Genomic DNA, 21,000 nt, shown 5'->3' with positions numbered 1-21,000 from the left:
TACCTATACAGCCATACAATTTTGAATTTGTTTTATTAATTGTATTTTATATGATCTGATAAACAACATTCATATTCCACATAACACATATAATACATTTACAATCCTTGTACCTAGTTTATTTATCTATCCTTGCTGCTGTATCCGCTGGTGTTGAATTTACAATTCACAGCGTTTAATGAAGGTATATACGATCACGATGTTTCAACTATTTTTTGAAACATTATTTAATATATTTTTAGTATTTATAGCGCATGCAGTTCAATACATCGACCATGAAGTTGTTGTTCATGTAACTCTATATACAAACGAATCTTCTGTTAAGTACTTATAAATAAATATTATATATTAACAATTTTATAGCTCTGAAATTATGTCAATAAAAAAAACTCATATATTTAATACGTTTTTAAAAATTGAATTAATTTATAACATAGGTTATACTGGTTATAGGTATATAGTATATTTATAATATGACATATTATGATATACATTGTATAATTTAAATATTATTATTTGGTAAAACATTTTACATAATATTCTCATTTATTCTGCAATGTCAAATGTCATTTGCATTTGAATCTGATGAATTATTCTTTGAACTGTCGTCGGTGTTGTTTTTGAAGTCATACATCAGTAGAGTGGATCATAAAGTTCACCAGGGTATTAAAAAAATCTATTAGCATGTCAAACATTTTGACACTAATGTTTAAAAATAATTAATTTTGCCATATAACCACAATAAAATTATTTTTGTGGTAGTATTATACTAATGTGTGCCGCCACAATGTATGTATAAATAGGGGGGACTAGTGAGGGCTTAGCCCTCCCTGAGCTATCTTAAGTCCAACTAAGATATTTTAATATGCAGTAGATACCTATATAAATTACTCGGCAAACAGTGATCGGGAGGAATCTGTTCCTTTGATTTCGTTCCATTTTTAGGAACTTATCGGGAACGTATTGGAATTTCGTTCACGTTTTAGAGGAACATAATATGATACACATCTTCGTTCATTTATTTTTAAATAATAGAACTTAATTAAATCAACAAAAATGTATGGCATCTCTTGAAATTTAATAGCTAATATAAAGAGGTACATATAAAAATAAACCTGTATACGATATTATTGATAATGTTTACAAAAGTTAAAATAAAACTATTACTTAATAACAATGTGTAATGTTTAAAATTTTAAAATTAAAACAATTATTATAGTATAAATATGTACCTATATTTTTTTTATTTTATTTTACTTCACATTAAAAAAGAACGAAATTTAATTATTAAGACGGGAACGGTAAAGGATTTAGTTCCTTTTTAACAAGAGGAACGTGAACGTGAACTAGTTCCTTTTTTAAAGGAATTTTCCAAGTATTGTAATGGCAAGTCAATAGACAGTAGATATAGCTGTAATTCAAAAAATAAATAAAAGTAAAAAATAATTAAATTTTTTTGAAAATTTAAAAATAGTCATTTTGTAGAGTTCTTTATTTGGTATATGTATATATTAATATTATACATGGAGAAAAAACAAATTTGAAATCGGTTAAATTTTGAATGAACGAAAGAAACTTCTATTTCAAAAATACAGCATATTGCTATTATATATATATATTCGGTGTGCACACTGAGTACCCTACAACCATGGTAATGTTGTTATTCTATGATTTTTATTTAGAAACTACTAGATGTAGTAGTAGTAGTTGTAGTAGTAGTAGTATAATATAGGAAATACTGATAAGAAATCTTGTGCTGACAACACTTACTGACTCACTGCCACGATTTAAAATACTATCTTAAATCGTGCTCACTGTTCACTGAGCCTCAGACAAGTCACTAGTTCACCACTTGTATCAGATCGCAAATGCCAGTATTCCTTAAATTTAATTCATTTGTGGTCTGAGTTTTGAAACGTTATCAAAAATTATTCTAGTCCTTACTCCTTTCATTTTACAATTTGACCTACAAACTTGAAATAATTAAATACTATTGTTGTTTTTAAACTCAAAAAATATGGTGAGTGAACAAATTTTAAAATTATAGTTAACACTTATTTTTGGACCTACTAACTAAGCTTTGAATTAATTACATACTTATTTTATGTACAATTAGGATAGTAATATTCCAATTGAAATCCATGCTCAAAAACTAAGTGAATGGCTAATGAGCAGAAAACACTGTAAAAAAGATTGGCATTCACATATACAACCCATAAGACAGAAAATCAATGTAGCTATACAAGATATGCCCGAAAACAACGAGATTGTACAATTGTTGTCTGGGGCATGTAAGTACTTAAACTGAGATTTTTGTAAATCTTAGGTAATTATTTATAAATTCTGTTATTATTTTTTTTAGATATTAATTATTTCTATTGTAAACGTATAATTGAAATATTAAGAGAAACTGAAGCAGATACAAAAAATTTGTTTGGCTCATATGGCTCACAGAGGATGAAAGATTGGTTAGAAATTGAAAAATTGTATTTAAAAGACAATGTTTACCTGGCTGAGGCTTGTGATCTTCTTGTACAAAACATCAAATATCATATACCTGCAGTCAAGAAGCAAATAGCTAAATTACAGTCTGGACAAACTGTAAATAATTACAATTTTACAATTATCAATATGACATTTTAATGTTTATAAGTAACAAGCTAATTATTTTATTTTTATATTTATGAATATTATATAGGATTGTGATAAAAAGATTGAAGATTACACTAAATCTATTCAAACATGTAAAAAAGATTTGGAAACATTGCGGAAACAGTTCTCTATTGTTGATGACAACTGCAGTTTTAAACGTACTCTTATAGGACGGCTATGTGAACTTCAAAAAGTTTATGATGATGTTATGGAACATGTAAAAAATTTAAAGAAAGCCAATACATATTTTTCTTTATTTGTAGCAAATATTTTAGGTTCAGACATTAATTTAACAATGCTTCAATATATTTTGAGTAATTATTGTTTTCTTTTTAATTGTTTGATTGTGATCTAATAGTTTATACTTTCAGACAATGGTAATACTACCTATTATGAATATCTATACGGAGAAAAACCAAGTAAAATTGAAGAACCTGTATTAACAATCGAAGAAGATATTAAAGTATGCAATTTTCTGTTTTTATAAAAATAAAGAATTAAGGTTTTAAGAGTATTGAATTTATAGGATACAACTGCTGATGAAGAAATCGATTGGGGTGATTTAGAGAACCCATCTGAGGTTTGCAATTTGTATGAATTAATTTTTTCATAATTTTTTAAAAATTATATTTAATTTTTGTGCATTTAGGATATTGATTATGGTATTTCTCTAGAAGAAAGTGGAATAGTAGTTGAAAATTTACAAGCTGATGGTAGTATTGCCAGAGGCAATGAAGCTTTGACTTTATTAGATAATTTTAAAACAAAAAATGAATTTATGAATGATATTTTAGAAGTAAGATACCACGAATTAAAAAAATTTCATCATGTAGTAGGATTATATTAATACTATTGTATTATAGTTAGAATCATTTTTAAGTATGCGATTGCTTGAATTATCAAATGAAACAAACTCTGCATTATCAGTCCATTCTGGTGGAGAAATTAACGAATCTAAACCTGAGATTGCGTCTATGTTGGACGTTATAAAAATAGTGAAACAAAAGCTTAATGATCCAGTTGTGCAACATTTGCAGCAAATTAAACATTCACCAAGGTAAATTTAATGTATTATCAACTATCAAGGCTATATTTGTGTGGTGTGTTTTTGCCCTCAAGTAGCAATTTTTCTTAATAATGTTATCTTATTAGCACAAATAACTTAGTCAAATAAACATAAAGTGATTTAACCTTATCATTAATTTATTATTACGATGATGTAATAAAAGAATTTCCAGTAAATTAAGGAAGAAAATAAAATTAAAATTTTTTATTTTCATTATTTTTTAGAATAATATTATTAGTTAATTTTAAATTAATTCAATTTATTTTCTGCCCCCTATAGATAGGAAATTTCTAAGTATGGCCCTGTTTATTATGCTATGTATTTGATTTTAATATATATAATCATTTGTTTTATATCATCAGATATCTAAATAAACTAGAATCAATGTTTCTTCAAAAAGTCAGCAATATTGAAAAAATGATAAATTCTCAAATTGCCGTTTCAAATAAAAAAAAAGAGTTGGCTGAAGAATATGATCAACTGGTTCCAAAGCTGAAGTTGATTCAACAAAAAAACAAACAACTAATAACTGAAGTAATTTTTAGTAAAAATAAATTATTTCTTTAACCACATTATAATCTTCAGTTATTTTTGAATTATTTATTCTTTATATGTTTATTTCAGATTGAATTTGATATATCAAAGAAGTACAAAAACCGTCCAGTGTACATTATCGGAACTTCAATATTTGGTTCTTAATAATAATTAAGTCACTAAAACAACTGCAAGTTGTAAAGTGATGCATGTTACACGCATGGTTTATTTAGCTTTTAGCTATTTACATTATACAATTAGTAAGACAAATTTAAGTGGGAAAATGTTTTTTTTTTTAAATTTTATTGTTCATAATAAAGTATTTTATTTTTACATGCCAATTACACATTATTATAAATTATGCTAAAATTCATATTTAGAAACATTAAATAAATATATAAATTCTATGTACTAAAATGAACAAGGGAAACACAAATGATGTTCACAAATACTTAATACACAGTATAAAAACAAAATTGTGAACTATACACATATTATCATCAAAAAAGGTTGTTTTCAGGAAATAGAGAAGTTGAATTGTTAATACTTCATGATCCTCTGTAAAAAATAATTTAAAAAAAAAATTAATGAAATATAATAAATATTATATTATATTAATATTTATAAGATTTATTAACATATATTACAACTAAAACAAATAAATAATTATTTATAACATCTTTGTTAGTATATTTATTTTTAACTGTCATGCGTTCATTAAAATAAAATTATTCCTTGCTTTTCTGTATTTTCAGACTAATAATTTAAATTAAGTTGGGTGAATTATAATTATGTTTTAAACTAGTTAATAATTAATTGATAATTGTAAACAATATAAAAATATATAATTCCTAAAAATGTGATAAAATATTTATGATATCTAATTCATGTTTATTATACAAATACATATTAAGAGCATGTGATACACACATATTGTTTCAATCTTCCAAACGTACAGCTTAATAAATCTAAATCAGTCTTCAGTAAAATTACTTTGTGTTAGTTTTAATTAGCCTATAAATTTAAAGATAGAATAATTCTTTTTCTTGGATTTAAATTTTAAAGTAAAGCAGTTTAATACTTAAAATTTTATAAATTCACTTAGATATAAAAAAACAAAGAGAATGTTGATAATATTCTCACATTTAAATTTAATAATAGGTCAATATAAAATTTGAATTAATAACAAAAAATAAATTTCTACTGAACGCAAACTTATTATGTTGTACATACGTAAAACAGATAAGATATATGCAGATATTGAATAATAATATTATTTTACTATTCAATATTGTAGGGTATTTTCATTATCTAAATAAATGAAATCAAATTATCACAGATATGCGAGCTTTTTTTAACTTAATAATAGAAAAACCCATAATAATGTAAAATTAACTGAATAATTCTTTGAAGAAGTAGTACTTACACAATGATATTGTTGATGGGTATGTGAATAAGTTTAACAAAGAAACCGATGAAACCCATAATGCAAAAACCAATGGCCGTAGCAATTGCAATTTTTTGAAACTCTGTAAAATAAAATTTAGTTACGTAAAGCACAAAGAACAATTGAATGGAATAAAAATCGCCTTTACCTTTTCGGTCAGGTTTAGTACATCTTTTTACCAGTCTAACTGAGTCTTTGGAAAACTGACGTCCGGGTTCCAACACTTTTGTAACTTGATCCATATTTTTTTCTGCGTGTACTCTGTGAATTAAACAAAACTTCTGTTAGTATACCGGACAACAATCATATACCTGCGTTTAGTATACTTATGAGAACGGCGAGTGACAGTACCGAAGAGAGTTCGAGAAGTGAAATGTGAATAAATGGGGTCGTTTTACGAAGAGTTTACAATGTAATATGTGCTACGTTGATCGTTCCACATTACTCGTTGGATATTACTTATTAATGAGTAGTGACACGTTTTGATTGTTCTTATCAATAACGGTGTACGTAAACATAAGATCGATGCAACGTCATCGTTAGCGTTGGAACACTATAAAACCAAGGACTACTTATAAGTAATTGGCGGCTAAGCGTTCGTAACATCCTTGGGACGTATATAAGTGCTGAATGCTGATACGCCGTCCAGCTGTAACAGCAGCTTAAGCTCTTTCAATTCCCAGGTCATACTAATAATTATCACCATTCCGGAAACCTGTTCGACCGCCACCGCCGCCGCCTTCGGATAATAATAATGATGATTGATTGTCAATAAATAATTGACACCAGTTGGCTGGTTAAGCTTCTGCTCTGCGTTTCCTTCCGTGTTTATATGGTTTTCCTGAGCCGGAAAAACAGTTTTACATCTCAGGAGACCAACTACACGATAAATCCGTACACGATTAGCATGCGTGGTGGCCAATAAACAATAATGGCTTTTCTGTGTCCCGTGAGAATACGCCGAGGCAAGAAGAAAAAAAGTATGATGATGATGAACAATACTTACCCGTCCTACTCTTCCTGCACCACCACCACCTACAACATAATTAATCCTTTTCATTGGGGCCCTTTGGCTTATCTTACTTAGTATATTTTTGTTTATGTGTTTTAATTGCTGTTTGCAGGTGGTTCTACTAGTGACTTGGACAAAGAGGTGTTAAGAGGAACCAATGCTAATGGACCGGTTCCCGGCATGGGACGTATTACGGGTAGTGCATCCATAGAAACACTAGTACGTGTTGGGATCGAGAAAGAAAATGGTTTGTCGCCTGATAGCAAAATGGTTGTACTTCATGATTTTACACCTTGTGTAGATGATGAGCTGACTGTGAAACGAGGCCAGGTAAGAATATTAACTGTACAAATATTATGATGTATATTGTATATACTACAAATAATATATTAATATTTGAGGACCAGTAACTACATTTTAGTTTTTTATAAGTTAAAAAGTATTAAGTTATTAAATAAAGATTAAATACTCTGCGTTTCTGATTTATGAAGTAAGTAGGTAGCGCTAGCTTAAATAATTATAGTAACTAAATACTTAATTAGTTTAATCATTTTCCTGATCACATTAGTGAACTACTTACTCATTTTAGATTTGAAATATTATCTTTTTTATTTTTATAAAAACATTTTAAAGTTTAATTATGTTTATTAGAATAACATTAATTGTATTAGTTATATATTTATTTATTTTTATAATAGTAAACAATTTTTCTTATACCTTTAATTTTTTTAAATTATAATATATACGATTTATCTATTTTTAACTAAAATATTCAAATGATACTCGAATAGGTATAAATAACTAATAAACAATATTTTTTTAATTTTTACTTAAAATATTATGTAGTAAAATGTTATAAATTTATTACCATTTTTTCATCCTTTCTTTAAACAAAAATTATTTATTATGTTCTAGGTGGTGAACATTCTATACCGAGAGAATGACTGGGTATATGTAATTGCTGAAGACAGTCGTCAAGAAGGATTTATACCTCATTCGTACTGTACACCTTATAATTCACAACTTGGTGAAATAGCTTTAAATAATGTCAAAAAGAAATTACCACGTGCGCCAGCTGCTACACCAACTGAAACTGTTGTTGAAGTTGAAATCAATGAGCAACCAAAACATGGTTTGTGTAATTGACGTTTAAAATATTGTTTTTAATACATAATTTATTATTTTCATACTTATATAACTGTTTTATTAGGCAATTGTGGTGATTTATCTGATTGTGAAAGTTTTGGAAATAAAAATCAAAATAAACAGAATATTAGTAGTTCTAGAGCATCTTTATTAAGTGCATCTTCACATCCTGAGATTCGGCCATTTTTTAAAGTAACTTAATTATAATCAATTTTAATTTAAGTATTAAAATAATCTTTGATCATTTAGAAATGAGTAGATCTAAGAATACAATTATTTGTAACATAGTATTACTGTGAAATACAAAAATTAATATTACATTAATTTTATATAATTAAATTAAATTAAATTAAATATGATATACTGTCTTTAACAAATATTTAGGACCCTGCCGGGCGTTACATTGTGTTATACACTTTCATAGCAAGAGATGAAAATGATGTAAGTGTTGAGAGAGGTGAATTTGTGACTGTATTAAACAGAGAAGACCCTGATTGGTATTGGATTATTCGTAGTGACGGACAGGAAGGTTTTGTTCCTAGTGGCTTTGTATATCCAGCTGATATAATACAAGGTACATAATTTAAATAATGTTAATGAATTATGATTTATCATGTTGCAATATTATAATAGTTTTGTTGAATAGGGCATATAAATCAAATGAATAATAATCAATGTGCTGGTACTACTAATACTGGACTACCTCCGGTTACACGAGCACGGCCTCGTAAAAACTCTTGCGTGGCTGATGATGATCCAGCAATTCATGGTACTGAAATGGTAATGCTTTATGATTATAAGGTATGTTTTAATTCATTTATTTTTAAACTAACATTTGGTTTGCTCAATTATTATCAATTAATTCATTTTTCATAGCCTCAAGCCCCAGATGATTTGTCAGTTAAGCGTGGTGAATGGATATATGCAGATCTTGACAATCAAATGGTTGAAGGGTGGTTATGGACCTATGCTCCCAAAACAAGAAAATATGGTTTCATACCTAAAGCATATGCTCATCCACCTGCTATGACCAGTTTGTAAATATATTACAGCTGATATTGTTGGATAATTCCTGTATAAAAATACTATTTTAAGTATCAAATAAGAACCCAATAATATTATGTAAGCTGATCATAACTCCTTTATTTCTATTTATTATTCTTCTTATACCTTCGATGATCTTTCAAAACTAATAACTGTGATATTTTGTAGGATAATGGGATTGGTAATGATAATTATTTAGACATATTAATATAGTTTTATAATAACAATAGAATATTTAAATTTTTATGATAGTAACATAAATCATGAATCTGATTTGTTTTAAAGATATGAATAATAAAAATAAGACTTAAAGTTTATCCTTAAAAAGGTTATGTATAAAACTAAAATTATTTAAAATATTGTTAATTTTAACTTAATGAGTAACTTAAACCTTAAATTACTCTTGTAAATGATACTTGAATAATGCTCTAACTTTGACTTATATAATAAATAGATTAGGGAAAACGGTTGATAAGTAATGTCCACAAAACTTCACTTCCCTTTATTTAAAATCATTCGTGATTAAAAATTATATAATGTAATAGCAGTTGAAGTTAAAAGATGAAATTTATCAATAAAAAAGGTCAGAATACAGAAACCTTCTATATTCTTTCCGAATGACATTGTAAAAGATTTTTTGAGGACTTATTATTTAGGTTATCAAAATTTATCTCGACAAGATTTGAGTTGTCAGAATTTTACTATTTAAAAATACATAAGAGATTTAAACTTAAATGTCTTAAAAAACTAAAACAAAAGTTGTATATTTGTATGTTTTTGATTTTTTATAGTTTATGTGCTAGTTTTATTAATTGAAAAATCCATCGCTGAATTTAAAATGTTTAATAATACTATAAAGTTTTTACTTCTATTATATTTTTAATTTCAACATTTTTACTATAGAAATTATTATTTAAATAAGATGGTGCATACTTATTACATTATTTTTGTATTAATAATGCATTTTAAATGAAAAAAAATATAATTTTGTAGAATCAAAAATAATATTTTATTAACTAAGTTGTATAAAAAAAATATTTAATAATTTGTTATGTGATATTTTATTGTTAAATCAAAATTGTAGTAAGTAATAACAATATATGACTTATTTTTGTGCAACAAGATCTTAAATAACTATATATCACTTGATATTTTTTCACTTTGTTAAAAAAATAATTATATATATTTTTAGTTTGAATATAGGTTTTCTAATGAATACAACCGTTTTTTTATGAAATCAATGTTGGAAACATTTATTGTATTATGCTATTCAATAGAATTAATAGTTATAAGCTTTTTATGTTATATATTATAAAAAACTAAGTATAATATGTGTAAGCAATTTTGTATTACTTCATTGCTTAATTTGTATCAATTATCTGGTTAAAAGTATTTTTAACTGTTTTTAATGTATAAATTAATAAATGTATCTGTGATGATTTATAGCCCACAACAATCGATTTTATAAGACAAATAATAGTGGTTAATATGTTCAAATCCGTCCATTTTGATCTTGTGCCATACTGCCATTGTACTTTAATAGTTTATTAAGACTGTATTGCTCTAAATCACTTTTATATTTTATTACATTTTGATACACATTAAATGTATACAATAAATATTATTGACATTAATTTGCAATTTTATTTTTATAATACATTTTAGGAATGAATGTATTTTTAAATATTTATTTTATTATTAAGCCAAAAAAATTATTACAGTTGTCAAGCACAAAAATTATGTAAAAATTATTTGTATTTATTTTTTTAATAAATAGTGTTGTGAACTTAAGAACATCATAATTAGTTGACAGTGTTAAATATTTTATGAATTATAACTGTTCATATGGTTTGGTGATTTAAATAATTGGATGTAACAAATAGCTAGAAATGTTCAGTATTCCTCATTTATGCATTGACATATGGTCAGAGTTGTATTTTTTATGCTTTTAATATAATTTTCAGATACTTGAATTATTTTTTTTTATTGAAATTGTTTAAGATAATTGCAAGAATATATTATGCAATTTTTATTTAAAATGTGTGTCTTATTAATTATCCTCAAATGTACAGCCAGTGAATTTCAATGTTTGTCTTCAAATAAAAACATCGATAAATGTCAAGATTGGAAACAAATGTCTGTACTTGTGGCTGACCTAGTGGGTCGATCAATTGTTGATAATAAAGTTGAAACAAAATCTAATATGTTAACTCTGTTGATTCGTGCAGCTTCAGGAGTTATCGGATATGGCTCCAATGCTCTAAAAACTATTATAGTAAATGGATTGGTGCTTCTGACACAAATTGTAAGTTATCTTTATGTTTTATGGAATGACAATAGTATTTTGTACAAGTATAATATTTATACATTATATGAAACATTATTTAGGTTTTAACTGTTTCTGATTATGGAACAACCAACTATAGAGCTACTACTGCTACTAGCCAAAAAATCAAGATTTTTCCCGATGGCCGTCCAATCGACTGGATTATGAATAATCCATATGTATGAACACTATAACTAATTATTTTGCACTTTAACTACAAAATTGTAACCAATATATTAAATCTATTCTATTGTAGTAGCATTGAGTGGTACAACTAGGTATGGCAGTACCCCCAAGCAGGCGCGTAGCTAGGAATTTCAAAGGGGTGTTATTCAAAATTAATGTTGTTACTACACCTGTAACACCCCTGGCCCCTTGTCTACACGCCTGCCCCCGAGTTTCCCAAATGGTTACAAATGTTTAATTGATTAATAATTATACACAAATATTTTAAAGGCTCCTCTCAGCTAGTCAGCTCTTTTAAAAATTCAAAACTTTGATACCTTCAACAGCTCCAATATTTCGTTTCCAGTTGTGCCTGTATGTTTTAGGTACCTGTTATATATTTAACTCGATTTCAGATCAAATCGATGATGGATGATGCAACAAATGAAATGTTACCAGATCTGTTGATCGAACAGTTGGCGTCTGGCTTGCCGTGTGTTCAATTACTTCTTTGTCGCCTGTCACCAATCATACATTATATGCAGCGTCAGGTAAAGGAGAGTAGACGCAGTTCGTCTCACAAATGGCTTTCATGGAATGTGTCTGACTGGCAGCGAGTCAAAGGGAATGCAAAGCATTGCGTTGAAAAACATAACGACTGTGTGAAAATTATTAAACTGAATTCGTTTAGGTGATGTGAATCACATATTCACAAATTATAAGTAATATCATCAAACGTAATATTATCTAGTGTCTACGTGGTGACATTTCAGTTCAAAATCCGGTTTTAGTGTTTTACGTTACAAAAATATTATTGATCGTAATATATTAAATAATAACTATTTTACTGTGTGTAAATATCTGTATTCTATATTTCTATACTTCTGTGTATAATAATATACAAAGGCGTATTTTGAGAGGAATGGGCAATTGCTTTGGCCAGAACATTTTAAATTAATTTTAATTTGATACTTAATTATATAAATTATGTTAAGATAGGTAGTAAGTGTTATAGAATATAGTATATCTTATAATATTTCCGGGGATGTGGCCAATATGATGATGGTGAAAAAAATCGTAAAAATTGTTTAGTTATTTAAAGCCTTTGTAAATTTATTATAGTTACAAATGCCGTAAATTTAAATGTAGACAATTCTTAATATGGCATGGTGTATTGCTTTGTTTATATTCTATGTATAAGTATTAAGTACCTATATAATAATATAATTAACAAGTGTGTCAATAGGACGTGTATAGGTACGTTGTTGCCTAAATAGCGGTTAGGTTACGAGCTATACGCATATTGTTTTTTAATCATAGATTATAATTCTTGTAATGCTGGTTGATTCATTTAATGCCCGACAATCATTTTTGTAAAGACAATATTTACGTTTTTAATTCCTTATTCCAAAACTGAAATTAATTGAAGTATTTTGATTACATAAAAACTCATTTTATGACCAGTACTGAGTAGTTCGGTAGTTACAAGTTATTACTGTTACAATAAGTACCTATAACTAGAGGCGTAGCCAGGATTTTTTTTATGGGGAGGGGGGGGCTAAATAATTTTAACTTGTTATTGAAAATCAAAAACAACAACAAAAATACTGGTAACATATTAACGTTGATTTGCCGTTAAGTTATTTAATATTTTAAATAATTACAATTTGTAAGACTATTTCCATTTTAAATTTAAAAAAGGTGTGCATTTGATGTCGCTCTGCTGTATGGTAGAGATGGAGAGTAGGCCACTTTAATAGATGTGTTAAATTTGAACATATGACAGGTATCATTGTATACGAAAAACGATTTTGAATGGAGAATTGTCAGTCTAGGATAATTAGTAGGATATATTATAGTATTACTTATATTTAAATTGTAATAAATCGTTATTTTACTTGATTTTATAAAAAAATAAATTTCATACGCTTATAATTTTTTTTCTATATTGACGCTAGAGTTTTTTTTACAGATATTTTAAGAAAATGTAATGGAGAATCTTGTATTGGGTTTTTTAACCTTTGATATAAATCACAAAATTTTTATGAATTTTCAACTTAAAAATTCCTTGCAAATTTTCGCGATTTTGACATATTTTGTAAACATTTGAACTTTAAATGCTTATAAACAAAAATTGTGACTAACAATAGTGATTTTTTTTTTACTACGATAAGTACAACTTATAATAAACCTTCTATTATTAAATTATAAAGATTTTTTGGAATGCCAATTTTTTTTTATTCAAATTTAAAAAAAACTTCAAAAAATCAAAAATTTCAATTGCCTAAATTCTAAGCTTAAAAAAAGTCAAAATATTTTGAAAATTTAATCTTAAATAGATAACATTAATATAAAGACTTAGAGAAAATTTCAAGTATTTACAATGATTCGTTTTTGAGTTACAGTAAAATAAAAAAACGATTTTTTTCGAAAACTGATTATGCGTAAAAATTTCCATAATACGTTACTTTTTTAGGATTTTGAAAACTATTGAAAATTTTTTATTTTTGACCCCCCAAAGGACCAACTACATTAATTTTTTACTTTTTTACTTTTTTAAAGAGGGGCTGAAGTTAAAAATCAAAACATTTTTTCTATTCCAAACGTGATGACAGACACAAAAATAAAAAAAAACATACATCATTGTAAAATCAATACATTCCTCACTCCGCTCAGAATCTAATATTTCAAAACAATATAAAAAATACGGCTAATGGGGGGGCTATAGTCCCTTTAGTCCCCCTTGGCTATGCTGCTGCCTATAACTAATAAATTAGGTACTTAATACTTATCCAAAATTTGATTTTTATAGAACTAAATACTCCTATAATAATCCTGATTAGGAATATGAAAATGAAACTATAAATGTATATTGTCATTCAAAAGAGTGAAATTTAAAAATGATAGTCATAAAAAATTGTAAATAAAAATATTTTCAAAAACGTTAGTATTTTCTGAAATAATAAGTGTAGTCTTACATTAAATATAATAGTTCACCCCGTATTGTAAATTTGTAGATATAGTTTTAAGCAAGTACACGTATTCATTAAAACCTATATATTTTAGTGTGAACTCAACATATTACATAGGTAGTAACAACATAGCACCTACATTTTAAATTTTAATGGAATTTATGTAAATATATATTTAGATATTACCTAAAAAAACTATTTCCGGAGGTCAACTTCATGCAGTCCCCTCCCTCAACATTATTCAATAGGTTTGAAAATTCTGAATTATAAAAGTTTTTTACCGGTTTCCCAAAATGGTTTTTAGCTTATAATATTTTAATGATTTATTTTCAAATTCTAAACACTAATTTACAATTACATACAGGTGTATAGTGTATTCGTGTATTTATAAGTATATATTTACTGAGTAACTGGATCTGCATAGTGATATTTTATTAAAGCTGATTACACTATAACGGTATTATTAAGTGGGGGTATGACTGGGAATCCGGTTGGCAACAAAAATAAAGCATAATTTAATATGTGTACTTGATATACACCTAGATAACAGAATATACCTATATAATGCAATATTTTAACGATTTTTGAGGCGTGATGAGTGAACACATAATCTAATACAGTAATACGTCGTATCGTTAGTCGTTGCAATTTCCCTATATTATCAACATTTTTATAATTAATCTGAATATATATCTATACATTTTTAGCATAGGCAAACATTAAGTCTGAAATAAAATAAAATCAAAAATCATTATAATATAATTAATTAAATTTTTCATGGTACTTGAAATTAAAATATTACGCATAAATTATCGTACATTTTGTAATTACCTAGCTAAAAGTAGGTATATTATTAAATTAGCAGTGACTATTGCAGTGTATATATAGGGGTGACTGGGGGAACTACGATGAAGTTATACGCAAGAATTGTTATATCTCAGATTCTAAGACTCTAACTCTAAATGTTATGGTACTACAATTAATGTATTTATTCGTGGATGCATAGGCATATTGACTATACCTACATTATGTCACAGCTTCAGATTTTTAAAACATAAGGTTATATATATTTATTTTTAATGCAAATGACCGGTATTGCTCTTACCCCCGGGGAATACTGTACATACATAAAAACATGCAAAAAGATAGGGATAAAATGGTTTTAAAAAAATTCAACTGAATCAAACTGTTTAAATTAAAAGTAGTCTTTAGAGATAATTACTGAAAACTAATACCAATAGGAAATACTGGATTATAATATAATATCAATGAAATATATAGTTTTGATAAAAATAAGGTTTCGTTATCATTATTAACGTATGCGTATAGTCCATGATTAACTAAGTTAGTTATAATTCCAAACAAAATTAATAATTTTAATATTTTAATATAATTATGATCGTAAAATTGGGAGGAAATAAGCCTAGTTATAATTTTAGTTTTTTTTTAATACTCGTCCATAAACATATATTTCTCTGGGATGCAAATTGTAAAAAAAAGGCATGTGCGCTGTAATCTATATTCCATAATTATCTTCTTTCCTACAAATACGTCACTGATTATTTTATTTTTATTTATTATTTATTTTATTTAAATATACGGACATAAGTCCTATTAAAATTTTTAAACAATTATGTTCAGACAATTTTGATTATCTATCAGTGTTGTAAAGATTTTTAATGCTTATTGTTGGAAAAAGGAATAATACTTTGAAGATAATACAGCTGAGCGACGTCTCCGTTTTTTTTTCGGTTTTGTATGAAAGGGCCAGTATTAAATATTTACATATGCCTTTATATTTTGTCTACATTTGTTTAAAATCCTTCCTTGATTAATTCTAGACTACACCACTTAAGACATGCGGTGCCATGTATAAAAATGAGGTCTCTTGTGATAGATACGACTACTATAAAAAAAAATATATATAGGTAGTATATATACATCGTTTCTAATTAGTCTTTAAATACCCTTTCTATACCCACTGCAGTGTTGTCTCTATCGTACAACATGTAAGTGTTACGTTTACAATAATCTATTTTACTCTGTTATTTTTAAGATTAGAGTGAATCATAATGTACCCAGTCTAATAATATACCTACCTACTATAAAATTAAAGGTGAGATTATTATCTAGGGCAATGATTTTTAATCTTTTTGGGTCCACGGCTCCTTTTGATTTTGGAATTAAATTTACAGCTATCATACGATTAATAGTAATAATAAAAAAAATTGTTTGCAATTTTATTTTTAGTTTATAGTACAGACGCGGCTCCTTTAATAATAACCGATGACGCCCCTGGGAACCGCGACGCACAGGTTGAAAACCATTGATCTGAGGCATACCAGAAACTTTTATTGATATTACACTTTAAAGCAAGTTATGAACGTTATGAAATTTATAAAATATATACTATTTTAAAATGTTCATAGTTTATTTCGTAATTAAAATTGAATTATTGTGAACGAAAAATTTGCCATGTTATATATTATGTTTGTAACTTTGTAAGACGGAAATAACACAATGCAGACATGGTATGTTTTTAATTTAAAATTTATATTATAGAAATGTATTCATAATTTTATTATATTAGAATCTTATTCAAAATTTAGTTATAGTATAGGTACTTAAATAACCTGGTATATATTTTTTAAATAACTTGAAAATACGAGTAATTTTATGCTGCGGAGAATTTATTAAACTAAAATGTATAGTATAGAAAATACTTTTATTTTTAACAGAAATCACAACTTAAATTTACAGAAATATTCAATCATTTTTTTCTAAAAAATATATACAATATTATTATATAATATAATTACTTATAATTATAATTATATATTTATTATAATTTGCTAATAATAATGGTATATAATATTTATTTTAATTTTTTTTTCATTCCAGCTAGGATAATTTTGATATTCATGTTAAATTGTTATTATGTATTTATGTAGCAATAATTAACGAAGATCTATAGTTTTAGATGCTGAACGAAGCGATGAATGTAGGTATTGATTTTACAATGATGCATGTGTTGTTTTTTCTGTCATCATCACCTTTTGAAGTATTAAAAGTGTTATAATTTTTAACTTCGAGAGTGGAAAGTTTACAAATTAGATCTAGTTGTTCTTTGGAGGGCCAATGAGTCAAAACTAAAAAATTCACAGTACTTATTTTTTAAAATAGGTAACCGAGAAAAAGAAAAAATAATTAAAGAAAAACAGGAATCCTTTAAACCTACTTAAGTATATTTAACATAATAACATGTGTATTTTACAGTTAATAGTTGACACTAAAATACTTGGTACCTACTACGAATATATATGCGTATAATATTAATTATCTAATGGATACCTAAATACTAATCCCCTGTGGAAATGTAATTATAATAAACAGTCATAAGAATACAATTAAACAAATATGTGCTTAATATTTAAATATATTTAAAGTATCTTAGTTTTCTTGTTGTGATATAATATAATTATAATCTGTATACTTTAAAAGTAAAAGTAGGTATAGTGTAGGTTATAAAGGTTATATGTGTATAAAAGGAATATAGAATATAAAATAATAAAATAAGTCCTAATATAATTAGATACCTAGACAATATAGCGATATTCTCGAATGACTTCTGTGAATCGTAATAATAAAAGTATAATATAGGTATGTCATAATTTATATAATATAATTAATATATTTTAAACTGCAATCAGATATTTCAAGAATAATAAGGTGCTATTTATTTCAACATGGTATAATTATGCAGTAGGTACAATTAGGTTTCTATAAGAACTTGACACATTGCTAAGTTAGTACTGTCTTAACTATGGCCTATACTCAGATATTACTTGCATTAATGAATTAAAAGAAATATATTAATTAAGGCTATTTCAATGCATTTAAATATAATTTTTTTTCTAACAAAGAATGTTTAATAAGCGCATCTTTTATGCATACATCGTGGTTTTTGAAGTTTTAAGGGATTCTAAATTTCTTTCTGATACTATAATATTTCGTAATGTGGTTTAAAATATTACAGGTTTTGGAGTTATACGTACATTATATATATATATATATATGTATACATAATATTTTTATGTAGATGCCACATATATAATATATAGATTCAATAGGTATATATACTATATTATATATATGTATACCTATTATAATATAATATATTATACTCAAACGTGACGAGAGGAATACGACTAATCATTTATTATATTTAATAAGTATTATCCTCGAAAATAACAGTACATTTACATCATTCCTACACTATACCCAGAAGTACCTATACTCCATTAAAAACACGCGTTCTCAATTACCTACACATTTCATTATTTGCTATTATAATACATAAGTCATACACAAAACAGTACGAAACATCGAGCTATGTGTATTGTTTTATTGTAGCTTATATAGATAGTAGGTAGGTCTAAATATATTTTATATATAAAAGTTATAAGTAGATACCTACATATCAAAGGTTAAAAATTGAATTTATTGTTTTTAATACCTATATCTACCGAGCTATTTTTATTTTTTTAATTTATATTTTTACAATTCTACACACATATTTTTTATACTGCTATATAGACATAATAATTTGTATATTATAGTGGATGTGGTTATTAAAATAACTATTACCTGTGGTGTATTATGAATCATAATTTATGATGTATTGGTGTATAACTAATCGAATAATTTGTTGAGATAGCTTACTGTATATTCTTTACTCTATGCTGAAAATATATGCCATATACGGGCTAATTTTATTGTAAAATCGACATCTTTAACGTTTTTATAACCATCTAAATCATATATTTTGTGTTATTCAATATTTATAAAATATTTACCTGTATAATAATATAGAAATAGGTGCCTATGTTTTTTTTTGACGTTTAGAGATTTAAATATGCACGTGCTCTATATTTTTCAATAATGAAAAATATGTTTAACAATAATAATAATATTATTATAAAAACTACTAAGTAATAGTTATATACTTATATATACCTACCTAATAAAATGAAATTTAATAATACACGTTTCTATATTTTTTTTACACTATATTTATGAACCGGTAGGTATGTAAGAATTTTCATCTTAACGAACTCGGACAACCGTTTTTGTTTTTATATCTAAAATAAAAATAAAAAAAACCTACCTATAGGACTTATATCAACATATTCAACCTAAATAACATTATTAGAAAAATTACATTAGTCAGAAGTAAGCATTTTCTATATAAATATTCGTATAATTTTCTTATACTGTAACACATATGCAACAAATTATATTCATGTTTCATTTGTATAGGTTTTTCATATGTATTATGAATACATAAATATAATACGGATATATTTTAGACACACATCTACTAATCTATTTTTTAACATAATTTGATTAAAAAAATTTAAAAGTTAATATACTATAGTACTATACATGTACACATAATACCTAATTATAAATTATCTTTACACTTAAACATTTTTGTGTATGAAAAATTACAATAAGTGTCTATCTCATAGGCGCAGTTTGAATTTTAAATTTAGGAGGGGCTATTATAATTTGCATGTATGTACTGTGTGTAATGTGTATGCTCCCTGAGATATATAAAGGTGGAAAGGGATATATACGAACCATTTGATGGGACTTAGCCCTCCAAGCCCCTTTCAAATTGCGCTTATGATCTGTCTAGCTATAATTGCAAATGGTTATTTGTATGTTTTTATAAATTATATGTACAAGTATGTGCGAAGAAATTTGTTTTTGCGAAATAATATAGTATTTTGTATTATTTTCATTGCATTTTTATTGTTTGCGATATGAAAATAAACCATGATAAAATCGACACTACTGTATTATATATAGGTATACGTGACATGATTATAATATTATACTTCTAATAACCCATTGAAGTAGGTATCGAATATTCCCACCATAATATCATAAATAATCCTATGAAAAATTACTAAATATAATATATAACATACCTACCTAAACCTAATACGGCTTATACAAGTATAAACGAACAAATCGTTATTCATTATTGTAACCTACATTCATATAAATTAAAAGATATTTAGACGAAGCTACAAGCTAACGGCTATATTCGTATTATAATACCATAAAATGTCTGTTCGTTTTCGTAGATAAATTCAATATACTAGGTAATATTAAAATATGTATACTGGTCTTGAAGCATTTTCCTGGTGCAGTAATGTGCCTGATACAATATCAAACGTCTTCATTCTATATAGACATATCAATTTGACAACGAATGTGTTTAGACTTGTAGAATTTAGAGCAATTTCATAATACATAATAATTAATAGACATGACATAATATAATATATTAATATATCAAACATCATGGGTATTTATTTTGAAAACGTATTCTCTACCGGTATTATATGATTGCAGATCCGCTTCTCTGTGGATTCGCAGTGTGTGCTTAAAAACGGAAATTAAAATTAGTCATGACAGGATTTAGATTTTTCGTTGTACAATGATACAGGCGTACATATAAACTATATTAATTGTATAAATTATGAAATTAATATGGGAGATATTAATATTATGTGTTACATTACCTACAAAATAATATATATTTTTCTACATTGTATCGCAGTA

At 26.2% G+C, this 21,000-nt stretch overlaps 4 protein-coding genes across 4 annotated transcripts; 3 read left to right on the top strand and 1 right to left on the bottom strand.

Moving 5' to 3' along the window:
• Window positions 1-1,766: 1,766 nt before the first annotated feature.
• On the top strand, window positions 1,767-4,587 carry LOC113552292 (CDK5 regulatory subunit-associated protein 3). Its single transcript, XM_026955095.1, has 10 exons — window positions 1,767-2,020; window positions 2,117-2,291; window positions 2,363-2,601; window positions 2,699-2,966; window positions 3,024-3,115; window positions 3,179-3,232; window positions 3,302-3,448; window positions 3,516-3,709; window positions 4,081-4,252; window positions 4,343-4,587. Exons 1-10 carry the CDS (start codon window positions 2,018-2,020, stop codon window positions 4,415-4,417), a joined length of 1,419 nt encoding a protein of 472 aa, XP_026810896.1. The 5' UTR covers window positions 1,767-2,017; the 3' UTR covers window positions 4,418-4,587.
• On the bottom strand, window positions 4,537-6,185 carry LOC113552294 (protein transport protein Sec61 subunit gamma). The gene is made up of 4 exons (XM_026955097.1): window positions 6,026-6,185; window positions 5,848-5,960; window positions 5,679-5,781; window positions 4,537-4,810 (listed from the first exon to the last, which is right to left on the bottom strand). The coding sequence occupies exons 2-4, from the start codon at window positions 5,939-5,941 to the stop codon at window positions 4,801-4,803; spliced, it is 207 nt and encodes a 68-aa protein (XP_026810898.1). The 5' UTR covers window positions 5,942-5,960; window positions 6,026-6,185; the 3' UTR covers window positions 4,537-4,800.
• Window positions 6,186-6,383: 198 nt separating this feature from the next.
• Window positions 6,384-9,789, top strand: LOC113552293 (SH3 domain-containing protein Dlish). Its single transcript, XM_026955096.1, has 7 exons — window positions 6,384-6,679; window positions 6,824-7,041; window positions 7,627-7,843; window positions 7,922-8,049; window positions 8,242-8,431; window positions 8,504-8,658; window positions 8,734-9,789. The coding sequence occupies exons 1-7, from the start codon at window positions 6,631-6,633 to the stop codon at window positions 8,896-8,898; spliced, it is 1,122 nt and encodes a 373-aa protein (XP_026810897.1). The 5' UTR covers window positions 6,384-6,630; the 3' UTR covers window positions 8,899-9,789.
• Window positions 9,790-10,903: 1,114 nt separating this feature from the next.
• LOC113554521 lies at window positions 10,904-12,114 on the top strand. The gene is made up of 3 exons (XM_026958401.1): window positions 10,904-11,206; window positions 11,290-11,406; window positions 11,809-12,114. The coding sequence occupies exons 1-3, from the start codon at window positions 10,922-10,924 to the stop codon at window positions 12,085-12,087; spliced, it is 681 nt and encodes a 226-aa protein (XP_026814202.1). The 5' UTR covers window positions 10,904-10,921; the 3' UTR covers window positions 12,088-12,114.
• Window positions 12,115-21,000: the final 8,886 nt, after the last annotated feature.

This window comes from Rhopalosiphum maidis, chromosome 2 (genome assembly GCF_003676215.2).
Source record: "Rhopalosiphum maidis isolate BTI-1 chromosome 2, ASM367621v3, whole genome shotgun sequence".
Classification (NCBI taxonomy): domain Eukaryota; kingdom Metazoa; phylum Arthropoda; class Insecta; order Hemiptera; family Aphididae; genus Rhopalosiphum; species Rhopalosiphum maidis.
The sequence above is the reverse complement of the archived record's forward strand: the minus strand, read 5'-3'. Positions and strand labels throughout refer to the sequence as shown.

Coding starts and splice junctions, on each gene's coding strand:
- LOC113552294 (XM_026955097.1), bottom strand. CDS start 5,941: ATGGATCAAGTTACAAAAGTGTTGGAACCCGGACGTCAGTTTTCCAAA. Junction 5,782..5,847: donor TACTAAACCTGACCGAAAAG/GTAAAGGCGATT, acceptor TTTATTTTACAG/AGTTTCAAAAAATTGCAATT.
- LOC113552293 (XM_026955096.1), top strand. CDS start 6,631: ATGGCTTTTCTGTGTCCCGTGAGAATACGCCGAGGCAAGAAGAAAAAA. Junction 7,844..7,921: donor CAATGAGCAACCAAAACATG/GTTTGTGTAATT, acceptor CTGTTTTATTAG/GCAATTGTGGTGATTTATCT. Junction 8,659..8,733: donor TAATGCTTTATGATTATAAG/GTATGTTTTAAT, acceptor CATTTTTCATAG/CCTCAAGCCCCAGATGATTT.
- LOC113552292 (XM_026955095.1), top strand. Junction 2,292..2,362: donor ACAATTGTTGTCTGGGGCAT/GTAAGTACTTAA, acceptor TATTTTTTTTAG/ATATTAATTATTTCTATTGT. Junction 3,233..3,301: donor ATTTAGAGAACCCATCTGAG/GTTTGCAATTTG, acceptor TTGTGCATTTAG/GATATTGATTATGGTATTTC.
- LOC113554521 (XM_026958401.1), top strand. CDS start 10,922: ATGCAATTTTTATTTAAAATGTGTGTCTTATTAATTATCCTCAAATGT. Junction 11,207..11,289: donor TGGTGCTTCTGACACAAATT/GTAAGTTATCTT, acceptor AACATTATTTAG/GTTTTAACTGTTTCTGATTA. Junction 11,407..11,808: donor GGATTATGAATAATCCATAT/GTATGAACACTA, acceptor ACTCGATTTCAG/ATCAAATCGATGATGGATGA.